At 36.7% G+C, this 16066-nt stretch overlaps 1 protein-coding gene across 1 annotated transcript; it reads right to left on the reverse strand.

Annotated features, from left to right (window-relative positions):
* Positions 1–625: 625 nt before the first annotated feature.
* Positions 626–15251, reverse strand: LOC123836970 (cysteine-rich secretory protein 2-like). Its single transcript, XM_064598386.1, has 7 exons — positions 15021–15251; positions 11125–11241; positions 10190–10277; positions 6100–6245; positions 5585–5682; positions 2842–2930; positions 626–753 (listed from the first exon to the last, which is right to left on the reverse strand). Exons 1-7 carry the CDS (start codon positions 15249–15251, stop codon positions 626–628), a joined length of 897 nt encoding a protein of 298 aa, XP_064454456.1.
* Between the last annotated feature and the right edge of the window lie 815 nt (positions 15252–16066).

A 16066-nucleotide genomic window follows, 5' to 3' on the forward strand; every position in this document is an offset into this window, starting at 1 on the left:
TTTTATAGGCAAATATTTTGGAAAGTATGCACCACATTATCATTTATCTGGGCTGAGTCTAGCTGGGATGAATTATAAATACTAGAAAATATCACAAAAGAATCATTCATGTGGTCGCTTACATAAGTTTTTTATTCTAAAAGATGATTACTTTTGTTTAAAGAGCCATGAGACAAAGGTAGCTGTCAATCTTTGAATTTATTTTTTATTCAAGTAAAAACTCATCTAGTAGGAATGACAGTGATGTTACAGTGTCTCTCTCTCTTGCTCTTCTTTTTTTTTTTTTTTTGGTTTGTTGTTTCAGGAAACATGTACTTCTCCCTTTTAACCCAAAGTTCTAGGGACCGAAGGTCTATGGTTCTACAACTTTCAAAATTGTCAATTTGATTCAATTTGTTAAGTTTAAAGTACCAAATTTCTATCGAAGTCCAAAGTTGTCCTCATAGACTTTGCTGCTTGTGTAAATTGCTGTATGGAAGAGATTTCTATAGATCCAGGAGAAAAAGATGAATTATGGAGTGGAACCATATTTGTAACTAACATGCCTACAATTTCCCCTGTGGTATGTGTCAATAAGATGATGCAGCTCTCTTCACTTAGTCCTGTGCAATGCACACTGGGCATCTCAGTAAATTTTGTTTTCACATAGGCAAGTAGCCTTGCACTTTTCCTTAAGCAATTCATGTCCACAGCCAGCTGTTTTCTTCAAGGAATCACAGTTACTAAGGAGATCTTCAAACTCGCAACTGTTGGCTGTGACAAAAACAAATTAATTTCTCATTATCATTTTCCTCAGTAGCAGCAAAACAATCATACATTCAAAAGTGCATGAGGCTGGTAGGACTGGACAAAACAAGTCAACATCACTTATGCAATGATGGGCTTTCCCTTTCTTGAGGGACATATCAGGTGCCTTAGTTGAGCTCACTGATTAAACTATCACTTTTTTATTTTGAACTTGGCAATATGTTTCCAAAATAAATTGGCCTATTTTTCTCCCTTAGCCAAGAAAGTTAAATAAATATAAATAAATCTCTCTACACCTGCAGAGTCTAATATGGGAACAACTAGTCACATGTAGATATGTAAATTTAAATTATTCTAAATTAGATAAAGTAAAAAAATTAGTTCCTTAATCTTACTGGCCACATTTCAAATATTCAAAGGCCACATGTGACTAGTGGTTACTTGTAAGACACATGCTGATAGAGAACATTTCCTTCATTTCATACTGTGGAATAGCACTGCTTTAGACTCCAATGCTTGTGTTCTGGAGAAAGGAATTTCTGTGGGAAGATGAAGATGCAAAACAATGATAATATGCCCCCTTTCCTTCTGGTATTTCTTCTTGGATCCTCCCCAGGGGCCACAAACTCAACAAATATCAAACTAAACTCATCATACTACTCACATGGCTGACAATTCTTGGGTATGGTCTCCCTGTATCCCCTCCCACAATCTCAGAGAAATGGCTCTCCAAGATTTCCTAGGCCAAGAACTGGATCAGTTTGAATTCCTTCTTCCCTGCTTCTGACCAGCAATCAATCAGCACAGGTAACAAACACTGGTTATTCTATTTCTTGTTTTCCAACCCTGTCCAATTCTCTTCATTTATTTTGTCAGTAATGCAGTAGAAAGATTTTTTTTTTTAAACCCATGGTTTTCAATGGTTTTCTATCTAGTTTCCATCCAATTGTTTTTCCATACTATTTTTTTTTTTTAATTCTATTATGTTATGTTAGTCACCATACAATACATCATTGGTTTTTGATGTGGTAATCCACAATCCATTGTTTTCGTATAACACCCAGTGCTCCATGCAGTACGTGCCCTCCTTAATACCCATCACCGGGCTAACCAATCCTCCCTCCCCGCTCCCCTCTAAAACCCTGTTTGTTTCTCAGAGTCCATAGTCTCTCATGGTTCATCTCTCCCTCCAATTCCCCCTCCCCATATGTTTTTCCATACTACTGCTAGAAAGCTCTTTATAAAACACGGTTCCAATGCTGTCACTCTTTTGTTTAAAATCTTTCAATTGAGTGTTTATTGATAATAGGATAAATTACAAGCTTCTTACCAAATAGCATTCAGCATAGCTATAAATATGTAACTTTTTCTCTTCTTTAGCTGATTTATAGCTTTAATGTCATCAATATTCTGAATTATAGATATATAATTCAGTCAGTAAGAATGCTAACTAAAGATGAATGCATTTGAAAGGTAAAAATCTCAATGAATGAGATTCATTCAACTGTATTATTCATAACAGTTTGAATACAAGTATCCCAACTATAAAAATCTAAGAGCTATTTTTACTTCTATTCATTACAACATTAGAAATTATATATATGACATTTATTTTTCTCTCCTTTTGCAACAATATTTTTGTGGGTTCTGTGAGCCAACACTATATACAGATTTGATTTTGTCATTAAAAATGTGCAGTAAACTACTATCAAATTATAGGGAAAGTGATTATTTATTAAGTTAAACACTATTCCAATTATACTATAGAAAAAAAGTAGTCAGCATAATGAACTCCTTAGCACAAAAGTAGTATAATAATAATTAAAAATAATACTAAAATAATAAAAATAATAATTTAAAAATATGTTGATGGAAGATCTTTCATTATCTTACATATGGTAATATTCTTTTCATTACAAATAATATGTAGGATACTAAAGTGTGTAAAATGTTTACATAAACACACACTATATTGAGTAACATCTTATAAAGATATTATTTGAATTGGTTACTTTAGGAGATTTCTTAACCCATAAAAAGAAAATAAAATATCAACTTTTTATTATAATAGCAAGGTGATCACTCCAAACTTACTGCATAATCCATTGTCACAGTTACCAGGGCAACTAGCACAAGGTGTTCCTTGTTGGTAAGGGGTATTCTTTTTACTCACATTATTGCCACTGAAATTTAAAATACATAATGTCAAATATTTTTCACTTTACAGTTTAGTTTATATTCCCCAAGGGCAGTATAAATTAACAAATATACATAACTACAAATGTTTTCAGTTATGTTAAAAAACTGAAAAATTACAATTCCTAGTGAGTAATTCAGGTAACATTCAAATTAAGAAAATACTTCACATATTGACCCATCTCCTTGACTATAATTCTTCAGACTGAGCAACTAAATCAGATTAAATGGAGTCTGAAGTTTTCAGAGTATATTTCAATGTGGCCACACTCTCTTCATCTCCTAGTAGACTTGATCAAATTGGTAAGGCACTACAGCCCAATGTGTTAGCTAGAGGTAGAGTATATTCCCTAGAGAGACAAAAGAGCTCCTGGGAGGCAGGAGGTTGCAGTTTGGAAAAGGATATTTGATGTTACAATATCATTTTATATTTGAAAGATAATAAAATACCAAGTTTCTCTAATATAATCTAGAAACAGTAAACTCCAGTATGTATATATATATATATACACATATATAGCTTTAATATACACATACATATATGTGTGTGTGTATATATATATACAGTACTTTACCTTCTAGATGGAGGTAGTGATACTTAAGTAGTTAGTGTGTGTGTTTCTGGGACAGGCAGAAAAAAGAAATCTGTGAGTTTCTAGAGGTACTTGAGAGATTTTTAAACTTACCAAAAGGGGAATGTTCGTTCAAAAATTTTGACAAGCATGAATATCCAGAGTGTAATCACATTATAGTAACTAGCTTACAGCTTGCTGATGATCATTACTTATTGGCCATTTAATTTATTTGAATTACAAGAGAATCCAAATCTCAGTAGTATCAAGTGGGCCAAGAACACAAGGCCATGTATCTGAATCTCACCTCTTCACAGAATATAACTGACCATGTGTGAGCCCCTGGAAAAATGTGAAATAGACACAAACATGTTCTGGAAGTTCTCTTATCCCTGCTTGCCCTCATTATTCACTCCAACTCTCACTTCAGATGCCTTGCTCCTGATCCTCCTCTCTTATAGCCAGCCAGTGAGTTTGGATGCATTCTCCTAGGACCTTTCAATTCTTTCTACTAAACCCTAAGAAGTGCTTGCAAGAAAATGACATTGGAGGTCATACTTCTCACCCTGGAGATCCATATGCTCAGGTTATCTACAATCTCAAAATAAATCCTATAGGCCTTGGTTCTAGGGGTCCCCCAGTCTCCAGTGGCAAGAAACTTCAAACATTAAAAGAAAGTAAGGTTAACAGATAAGTTCAGATTAGATCTTCAATATATCCACAGAATTTATTGTAGGTAAATTCAAACACAATCCTTGATGAAAGAACATTTTCCTGCTACTGGTAAAGACCTTAAAGGATGGTTCATTATGGAGATTTTGTGAAAACTTCTGAAAAGCAAAGACTGAAGATGTGGTTCTTTTCTGGACTCTGAAGTACATTAAAAATCTCTTGAAAAAACGTTGAGATGAAAAAGAATGAATCATCTGTGATGGTAATAATGTAGGTGGTGTTATAGATAAGCAGGGCAAGGAACCTGTTAGCAGGAAGAGCTGAAATCACAATCTGCCATCCCCTACTTTCCACTCCATTACCTTCCCTTGCTTAACCATCAAGCTGCCACCCTCCTAAAGTGTGAAGTTGATGAGAACTGATGATATCAAATCTAGAGAAATGCACACTGCCCAGGCTCATGGAATAGCTGTGAGCCCAAGGGAAAGGTGACTGGGAGAAAAGATGTCACTCTATAACTGAGGGAAGAGAGTTTCAGATTTTATACTTGGATTTGAGAACCTGGTCTCTTCCCTGATAAGTTGAATGTATCTCAACTTAAAAGGCATTTCTAAAGATCTATACCTTCTGGATGGACCTAGAGGGCATTATGCTAAGTGAAATAAGTTAGATAGAGAAAGTTAGATAAAGATACAATATGATTTCACTTATACAGGGATTCTAAAAAAATAAACAAAAATAAAAAATAAAAAGCAGAAACAGACCATAAGTACAAGAACAAAATGATGTTTGCCAGAGGGGTGGCAATGGGGGGTGGGCAAAATAGTTGAAGGGGAGTGGGAGGTACAGGTTTCCAGTTATGGAATAAATAAGTCATGGGGATAAAAAGTATAGCATAGGGACTACAGTCAATAGTATTGTAATAGTTATAATAGCATGGGATGTCTGGGTGCCTCATGCAGTTTAGTGTCTGCATTTGGCTTAGGTCATGATCCCGGGGTCCTGGGATTGAGTCCCACATCAGGCTCCCTGCTCAGTGGGGAGCCTGCTTCTCCCTCTGCCTGCCGTTCCTCCTGCTTGTGCTTTCTGACAAATAAATAAATAAAAATCTTTAAAAAAATAAAAAAATAGTTATAATAGCATTGTATGGTGACTGCTGATAGCTACACATGTGGTGAGCATAGCACAGGGTATAGACCTGTCACTATGTGATGCACATAAAACTAAGGTGACATTGTGTATGAACTACGTATCAATTTTAAAAAAATGAAAAAAAGGATTTATTCCTTTGCTTTACTGAAATATGACTTATATTCTAGTTTGTTTACTATACAAGAATTTTAAAATATTAAATTGTACATAGGATTATTGCATGAAACTCTAAAGTATATACTTACGCAGGACAATATTGGCAAACGTAGTAGTATTTTAGATTTTCTTGATTGGGGCAATAGGCAATTCCACATCCAACATGGTAAGAAGAGTACCAAACAAGCTACAATTCCAAAAAGAAGTATATGAGAGTACATTAAAGAAGAGGGAAAATATTGAAAAAAATGTAGCAAATGTAAAACTGAAAAAATGTTACTATTATAGTTTGTAGCCAAGTACCTTTTGAAAACATTTAGTTCAATTATTGAAGAAAATCACAAATTTTAAAATATTAAACCTTAAGGTACCTTCACTATTTTATCCATTTCTAAGTTTGAAAAAGTACAGAGTATGCTTCCTTACCAAGAGTTTTTCAAGTGATGGAAAAAAATGACAGCTCTAGATGAAGTACCACCCAGTGCCAGGACTATTATATCTATTCAGGCTCTTACTCAAATTGAACATTGGACTTGGTCATAATTTAGAGATGCTTTCATATTAGAGCATTTGTGGTAGAAGTATTTTCATTTGTTTGTCTTACCTGGGTGTAATGTCCAACAACTGCACCAGAACTCTTAGGTCCTACACCATAGACAAAATTATGGCGCTCCTCATACCAGCTTTGGATTGCATCTGACCATGGGGCAGGGTAGCTTGACATATAGAGATTCTCACCACATTTTGTACCTAAAGAGAAATAGATCATCCTTGAGGAAGCAATAAAACATGCAATGGCAAAAGAAATCAACTATATAAACACAAGGATGTTGCCCTTCAAACACAGTGCCTATTCTGTTAATACATAATAAAAGGGCTTCTGTCCTTCTCAGCTCTAAAGCTGAATAGAAGACAGATCTGTCTAGGGGGACCTGAGTAGCTTAGTGGGTTAAGTGGCTGACCCTTGATTTCAGCTCAGGTCATGATCTCGGGGTCCTGAGATCAAACTCTGCATCAGGGTTCCCACTCAGCAGAGAGTCTTCTTGAAGATTCTCTCTCTACCCCTCTCCCCCCGCCTCTCTTTCTACCTCGGCCCTTCCCCTTGCTCACACACACTCTCTGTCTAAAATAAATAAATCTAAACAAAAAATAAAGATCTGCCTAGGATGCTGAGGCTCACATCAGCATGCAAAACTTTGAATAGGTTAAGAAGACCTTATTATTCAAAAATCCTCTGGAGTTTCAGAGATGCATTCTTTTTCAAGCTAAATTCTTCACATTGTAATGACTCCTATGCTCTCAGCTTTGTACTGTAAATTTGCAAAAGGCAGTGACCAAATTTTATGCTTTTTCTCTTCCTCTTGTCCACCCTCACCAGAGAGTTTTTACATATTGGACCCTGTCTAAATGTTTATGATTATGATTTTGTGTGAACTTGGAAAAAGAGTTCTACAGGCAGTCTATAAGAGCCCCAATTAACAGGCAACTGACATCAGGAGGGATGGCAGATTTCAAAGCTTTTGGATTCTCTCTTAATCACTAAATCAGAATATCATAAGACCAAATCTTCCTCCTTTAGAATTAGGCAAGAAGAGCCTTGCCGAAGGTGACATCAGCAAGACGGTGGAGTACGGAGCCTTGGACTCTCTTTCCCCTAACAAACACACTGATCCAGCAACAATTTCCAAAAAATTGCCTTGGTGGGAAATCCAAAACTAAGTGAAAGGCTCCTAGACCCTGGGAGAATATGAACCCTGACTCACTGAAGTCTGTAGTGAAACTGGGACACCCTCTTGCTAGAATGCTTACCCTCAGCACAGTGCCTGCCATATGATCAGGAAAAGGTCCCCTAGCCCCCAACTTCTCCCAGAGGAAGGAAGGAGTTGGTTCTTGTGTGGCAGCATCCCAGCCTTCCCTATGGAAACTCCCCAGATGGCTGGCTTCTGTCTTGGTAGTCTTGGAGCTCTGACAGTCAGGCACAGGCTAGCCATCTGTAGGAGAATGGAGATGGCGGCTTGAGCTGGTAGATACCATATCTCCTCCCCTTGGCTCAGCACAGAGCAAGCAAATGAAAAATCTTAGTTCTCAGCTTCCTCCTGGGGAAGCAAAGAATTGATCAGTGTGTCCAACGCTCCAATTTCTCCAGGGGTCCCTAAAGAACTGACTTCTGTCTTGCTTGTCTTGAAGCTCTGATAGGTTTGACATAGTCACAGTGTTACTTCCTGGGGGAGAACAGAGATGGTGGTTTGGATTGGTAGATGCCATGGCTCATCTCCCCAGCTCAGCACAGAGCAAGCAAGCAAATACCTGTTTCTCCCTGTAGTGGGAAAAAGTTGGCCTGGGCATCCAGTGCCAGAAATTTTCCAGATGCTGCCCAGAGGATTGACTTCTGACTTGCCTCTCTGAAAATGTTAACAGATCTAGCATAACCAAGATGTGGAGCTCATGAGGCTAGAGATTTGGGTTCATAGTTGCCATAGCTTCCCTTCCTAGTTCAGCACAGAGTGAGCAGATAAAAAACCTGAGCTTCTAGCCTCTTCCTGAGTAGGGAAAGAGTTGGATGGAATGCCCAAAGATCTATCTCTTTCAGGAGGCTGCCTGAAGAACTGACTAGAGATCTTTTCTGATCATGATTTGATTGGACATTCTCCAAAGATGCACAAATGGCCAACAGGTATGTGAAAAGGTGCTCAATGTTGCTAATCACAGGGAAATGCAAATCAAAACTACAGTGAGATATCACCTTATACCTGTCAGGATGTCTATTATGGGGAAAATAAAAAGGACAACAAGCGATGATAAGGATGTGGAGAAACTGGAATCCTGGATACTTTTGTTGGTCCTAAAAAATGGGGTAACTGCTGTGGAAAAAAGCATAGAGGTTCCTCAAAAAATTAAAGGTAGAACTACCAAATGATCCAGTAATATCACCTCTGAGTATTTATCCAAAAGAATTGAAATCAGGATTTTGAAGAGATATTAGCATTCTTTATATTCATTGCAGCACTATTCACAGTAGTCAATATATGAAAACCTAAAATCCATGGACAGAAGAATGGATGAACAAAATGACACACATATATATACAATGAATGTCATTCATCCTTGAAAAAGAAGGAAATTCTACAACAGTTGGTTGAGACACTATGGATGAATCTTGAAAACATGATATTAAGTGAAATAATCCAGTCACAGAAAGATAACTACTGCATGATTCCATTATATAAAGTACCTGAAATAGCCAAATTCATAGAATCAAAGAATAGACCAGTGATAGATAAGGATGGGGGGAAGGAGAAATGGGGAATTACCAATCAATGGGCATAAAGTTTCAGGTAAGCAAGATGAATAAGTTCTAGATGAATAAATTCTGCTATACAACATTGTACCTAGTCAGTAATATCATACAGTACAGTTAATTATTTGTTAAGGGTGTAAGTCTCATGGAGTGTTTTTACCACAATAAAAGAAATAACTTGTTGCCCAGGAACTTTTCTCTATCTTTTCAAGCTCTCAATTATGAGTTACATTTGGGCAGCTTGAAATATAATGTCTACCTGCTGCTTAAAGAGAGTATAAAATATTCTTGGGTATCTCTTTTAATATGGAAAAAAGAAACTGAGAATCTAATAGTAGACTTGCATCTTTAAGACCATTTGTTTTAATCTTCACTGAATGCAGTCATTCTCTTCATAATTTCATTAATAGAACAGCATCAACAATATAAGCAATAATGTGATGAAATTAAAGGTAAAAATTCATTGCTTTCAAATTGAGCTTGCCTATATGTATATTATGGTTGATAACATAAATATTTGATGTAAAGGTTTATGCATAAAACATTTTTTCTTTCATAGTATAATACTTGATAAGGATTCAAAAATTAAAAAATGAACCAACATACCCAAAGTATTTATCATGATTTTATAAATTTAAGTATTTTTAGAGCAAAAGTCACAAAATTCAGGAAAAAATTATGAATTTTTATGAATACAAAAGAAGAGATATGAAAACTTCAAACAGCTACCCGATATCACAAAAAAGAACAGAGGATTAGAAATAATTAAGCCTGGTTAACTTTCCAGTATATGACACACTTCAGATTGTGTCTTGGGGAAGTCATTCCTCCCCAGTCCTCATCTTCTCATCTTTAAATCTGGAGAAATAATGATACATGACCTGTTGACTCATGAGCTGGTTGAAAGAAAAAATTAAGTATTGCTTCAGATGTCATTTGCATAATGTAAACAATCAACAAGCACAAAATGGTACCTATAATTCTCTCTCCTTCTACAGATACTTTAATTTTAAAAAGAACACTATAGGGGAGCCTGGATGGCTCAGTCGGTTAAGCAACCAACTCTTGATTTCAGCTCATGTCATGATCTCAGGGTCGTGTAATCAAGCCCTGTGTAAGGTGTAAGGCTCCACACTGGACATGGAGCCTGCTTGGGATTCTCTCTCTCTCTCTCCCTCTGCCCCTCCGCCTGCCCCCTCCCACACCCCCCCCCCCCGCCGCTCACACACTCTCTCTCTCTAAAAAATAAAAATAAATAAATAATAAATAAATAGAGCAGTATAAGCAACATTTATTCTCGAAATCTTCTTATAACACCTCAGAATGTTCCATTCTATTTGATTTTTCCAATATTATTTTATTTGTTCATTTATTCAAAAAATACTCATTTACGTACTCGTTTTTCGGTCCTCTGGCACGCTGTGCTCTAAAGTGCACTTGTTTGCCCACTTTTGGGCATTTGCTGCTGCTTCTTGGTTCCATTCCTAAATGTCACAAGAAAAAAATACACTTAAAGATTCAACTCCAACAAAGCATATGGTTTATAATCTGATTGGTAGGTTGATTTGCACTACTTTAAACTTCTGTGTAGTATCTGATCGTTAGTGGTATGAAAAGACCTTTTTGTTAGGGGTATATATATGTGTGTGTGTGTGTGTTTATCTGCTCCAGTGCCAATATCCACATGAAGAGAAGTTCATAAATGATGTGTCTAATGATAGAAATATCTAATATAATATCTGACAATTTATGATAGTACAGGAACCACATGTAGGATTTTTAGTAATGGGGCTACTCTAAATACTCAAGGTGTGAAGTCTTTGTATTATATTTCCTTAGTAATAAGCAGGCCTAGATTATTCCCAATTCCACTTGCAGCCCATTGCATTCAAATGGAAGATAGTCTAGTGTTTATGAACTATGCTATGGAAAGTGGGCTCGTATTTACCCACAGGACTCTTTGGCTCCTGAGTCTGAGCCTCACGTTGTCATAGAGATTACTTAAAAAGAATAAAATACATGAAAGAAAAGGACCTCCTTTATTTTAGGCTAGGGCAGATAGTGAACAAAAAGTGCAATGGCTTCACACTTGGTATCTGAAGATCTGGCTTCTAATTTTGCCTTCCCGACTTAATAGCCCCACACCCTTGCTAGATTATTTAACCATTAAAAATGAAAATTAATTTCTGTATGCCCATAACACAGCTCAAATAAAATAGCAGAATAGAAGCAAAACTTTGTAAGCACAAAGTTCTTAAGAGATGCCAGTTACCAGCTCCCTGCTCTTATCACTGCTGATTCACACCATTGGCTTTTATCGCTGCCTCTTACCATCTTTAGCATGTTGCTGGCAGGTGGAGAGACTGATTTCCTTAGTTCATTGTGTTTATTTACAATCTCTTTTTGGACTTGCGTTTGAGTAGCTAGCAAAGCAGTAAAGGATGGATCCTAAAGGGAGATAAAATTAGGGTTATCTTCTTAACATTTGTTAAAATTGCATTTAAAAGTGAATAAGTGAATTCAAGGGAACAAAGATCATTTTAAGAGCATGCAGTTCAAATCAATATTAGTTGTTAAGCATTGCCAATGAACCTGAGCCAAAGCTATGACAGATAGGAAAGAAGTAATTTGAAGCTTTGAGAAGGATGAAATTCATGGCATGACAAATTAAAATCTCTGAGGCCACAGATGCCAATTTCTAGTTCCAAGGTAATTCTTAATGTGCTTTTTCTCCTTTCATGGCCCTTCCCAATCCCCTGTTACCTCTCTGGTCCATCTCCTGGTCTTCATTTATAAAATTATTTAAGAAATATATTTTGCTCTTTTGCACTGCTACATGTTTGTTAATCAGATTCTCTACTTTCTGCCCCATATGGTTTCCTGCACCTTCTCTGTGATTCTTCTAGACATGAGTGATAATATTTTATAACCCCAAAGGCACACAACAGGAACATTAAAACATATTCATTCATATTTGATCAGGCTGCAGCAAGTAGGATGAGGGTGGGGCTCAAGATTCACCCTTGACTTTAAGGGAAATTTAACCTGATACAGTCTGTATTTAGAGAAATAATGTATTCATAATATATTTAGAGAAAGAATGTTCAGGAGTTCAAAGTTCATTCAATACTCTAGTAAAATTATTCCTATTATGGTAGATATTATGATCTATTATATTACAGTCTGTATTTCTGAATGCCAAGTGAGTTTTCAGCCAGTGTCAGAATTCTCTAGTCTGATAAGTTCTAGTCCTAGTAGTCTCTGGTCCTGGGATGTCTTCCTGTATGCCCAGAGTTAGAGATGGAGAAACAGCAATGACCAGAGCTCCTCACATTCAGAGATTTTCTGATCAAGAGATAGACACCGTATATGGGAACTAACCTCCAATTATTGAAGAGGATGATTGATCTTGGTCTTGAGATTATTTAAAGCAAAGTAGTTTATTCAAATTAGAAGATTTGAATTCAAGAGTTGGGCTCTCACATACCAAGTTTTTGCGCATGAATAAGAAAGCAAAACAAACACTAAGACTTTTAGAGGTAGATTTTTTTAATGTAAAAAGTAAGTAAAACTTTATCATATAGAAATGATGAAAATTAAACATGGCGATATATGAAGCTGTGCTAACATAAGGTTATGTTATTGTTAATTTTCTTTGAGATCACACTGAAGCACATTTATTTAAATAAAATAAATGGGAAAAGATCTCGTGGGGAGAGGACTATCATTAGCTTTTTTTTATCATTTTTTAAAATTTTATTTTATTATGTTATGTTAATCACCATACATTACATCATTAGTATTTGATGTAGTGTTCCATGATTGTTTGCGTATAACACCCAGTGCTCCATTCAATACGTGCCCTCTTTAATACCCATCAGCAGGCTAACCCATCCCCCTACCCCCCTACCCTCTAGAACCCTCAGTTTGTATCATTAGCTTTTTAAATCACAGACCAGTGTGTCCATTAGAAAAATAATTCAAGCATGACATGTAATTTTAACTTTTTGGTGGTCACATTAAAAAAGTAAAAGAATCCAGTGATATTAATTTATTTTATAATTTTTTAAATGTTATTTCATCATGATAAGTACACTCGTTAATCCCCATCACCTATTTCCCCCATCCCCTCATCTACCCCCCTCTGGTAACCATCTATTTGTTTTGCATAATTAATAGTCTGTTTTTTGGTTTCTCTCTCTCTCTCTTTTTTTCCTTTTCTCATTTGTTTTGTTTCTTAAATTGCACTTATAAGTGAGATCATATGCTATTTGTCTTTCTCAGACTGACTTATTTTGCTTAGCATTATATTCTCTAGCTCTATCCATGTTGTTGCAAATGACAAGATTTCACTCTTTTATGGTTGAATAATATTTCATTATATATATATACACACATTATATACATACATTATTCTATCTATCATTTATCTATCATCTATCATCTATCTATCTATCTATCTATCTATCTATCTATCTATCTATCTATCATCTATCTATATCGTATTTTCTATATCCATTCATCTATCAGGGGACATGTGGGCTGCTTCCATAGTTTGGTTATTGTAAATAATGCTGCAATAAACATAGGGGTGCATATATCTTTTCTAATTAGTGTTTTCATATACTTTGTGTAAATACCTGGTAGTGAAATTACTGGATCATATGGTAATTCTATTTTTAATTTTTTTGGGAAACCTTCATACTGTTTTCCACAGTGGCTGCTCCAGTTTGCATTTCCACCAACAGTGCACAATGGTTTCTTTTTCTCTACATCCTTGCCAATAAGTTGTTTTTTGTGTTGTTGATTTTAGCCATTTTGACAGGTGTAAGGTGGCATCTCATTGCAGTTTTGATTTGTATTTCCCTGATGATGAGTGCCACTGAGCATCTTTTCATGGATCCATTGGCCACCTGTAGGTCTTCTTTGGAGAACGTCTGTTCATGTCTTCTGTCCATTTCTAATTGGATTATTTTTGTGTTTCTGTTGAGTTGTTTCAGTCCTTTACATATTTTGGATATTTACCCTTTATCAGATATGTCATATGCAAATATCTTTGCCCATTCAGGACGTTGCCTTTTAGTGTTGATTGTTTCTTTGGCTGTGTGGAAGCTTTTTATTCTGTTGTAGTCACAACAGTTTATTTTTGCTCTTATTTCCCTTTCCTCAACAGACAGATCTAGAAAAATGTTCCTACAGCTGATGTCAGAGACATTACCTCCTGTGCTCTCTCCTAGGATTCTTATGGTTTCAGGTCTCACATTTAGGTCTTTAATCCATTTTGAGTTTACTTTTGTGTATGGTACAAGAAAGTGGTCCAGTTTCATTCTTTTACATGTGGCTGCAATGTGTTTTCCTAACACCATTTGTTGAAGAGACTGTCCTTTTCCCATTGCATATCCATTCCTCCTCTGCTGAAGATTAATTGACCATATAATTGTGGATTTATTTCTGGGTTTTCTGTTCTACTCTACTGATCTATGTGTCTGTTTTTATGCCAGTACCATGCTGCTTTCATTACTATAGCTTTGCAATGTAACTTGTTATGTAATGAATTGTGATACCTCCAGTTTTGCTTCTCTTTTCTTTTTCATTTTTTTTTTCAAGACTGCTTTGGTTATTTGAGGTCTTTGGTGGTTCCAAACAAATTTTAGGATTCTTTGTTCTAGTTCTGTGAAAAATGCTGTTGGTATTTTGATAGGGATTGCATAAAATCTGTAGATTGCTTTGGGTAGTATAGACGTTTGTTCTTCCAACCCATGAGAATGTCTTTCCATTTCTTGGCATCATCATGAACTTCTTTTATTACTGTTTTATGGTTTTCAGAGTACTGGCCTTTCACCTCTTTGGTTAAGTTTATTCCTAGATATTTTTCTGTTTTGGGTGCAATTATAAATGGAATTCTTTTCTTATTTTCACTTCCTGCTGCTTCATTATTAGCATATAGGAATGCAACAGATTTCTGTGCATTGATTTTGTATCCTATGACTACTGAATTTATGTATCAGTTCTCGTAGTGTTTTGGTAGAGTCTTTAGGGTTTTCTATATAGAGTACCATGTCATGTGCAAGTAGGGAGAGTTTTACTTCTTCCTTACCAATTTGGATGCCTTTTATTTCTTTATGTGTTCTAACTGCTGTGACTAGGACTTCTAGGACTCTGTTGAGTAAGTGTGGTGAGAGTGGACATCCTTGTCTTGTTCCTGACCTAAGGGGGAAAGCTCTCACTTTTTCACCATTGAGTATGATGTTGGCTGTGAATTTTTCACATAAGGCCTTTATTATGTTTCCATACTTATTATTACCTACTTTGCAGAGGCTTTTTATGATGAATGGATATTGTACTTTGTCAAATGCTATTTCTGTATCTATTGAACTGATTGTATGGTTTTTATCCTTTCTCTTATTCATGTGACATATTGCATTGATTGTTTCACAAATATTGATCCACTGTTGCATTCTGGGAATAAATGCTACTTGATCATGATGTTTGATTTTTAAAATGTATTGACATTATTTTAAGTAATAAATTTTACTTTTAATGGGTTGACTAATAATCTACTAAAATAATATGTCTACATCCTAATCCCCAATTTCTGCCAATGTGACCTTCTCTGGATATAGTTAAGGATTTCAATATTAATCATCCTAGATTGGGGGGAGCGGAGCAAGATGGCGGAGGAGTGGGAGACCTGGATTTCGTCTCCTCTCAGGAATTCAGCTGGATAGGGATCAAACCATTCTGAACACCTACAAACTCAACAGGAGATCAAAGAAAAGAATAGCAACAACTCTCTCATCAGAAAAGCGACCACTTTCTGGAAGGTAGGACGTGCGGAGAAGTGAATCCGAGGTGATATTCAGGAGGATAGACAGCGGGGGAGGGGCCTCCGTCGGCCGCTTCTGGCAAGTGATAGAGCCGTGGAGCACAAAATCGGAACTTTTAAAAGTCTGCTCCGCTGAGGGACGTCACTCTGGTGGCTAAGCGGGGGGTGGAACCCTCCGGGACAGTGTGGTCTCAGGACCCTCGGGGTCACAGAAAGACCGGGGGTGCCTGAGGGTGGCAGAGCTCCCAGGTAATGGAGCAGGGAAGCCGGCTGCAGAGGCGGAGCCCAGGCGCGGGCTCTCAGCTCGGGGTGGCCATAAACCATGATCCGCGGCACAGTCGGACCCCTGCTCCTCCAGCAGGGACCCAACAAGCGGCAGATCCGGGGAGACTCACCTTCCTCCCCCGGGAGGAGCCGCACGGGAGTGCACCGCAGGGATCTGCTGGG

Source organism: Mirounga angustirostris, unplaced genomic scaffold (assembly GCF_029215605.1).
Source record: "Mirounga angustirostris isolate CCGP_5_RB_7025 unplaced genomic scaffold, mMirAng1.0.hap1 SCAF_8, whole genome shotgun sequence".
Lineage (NCBI taxonomy): Eukaryota > Metazoa > Chordata > Mammalia > Carnivora > Phocidae > Mirounga > Mirounga angustirostris.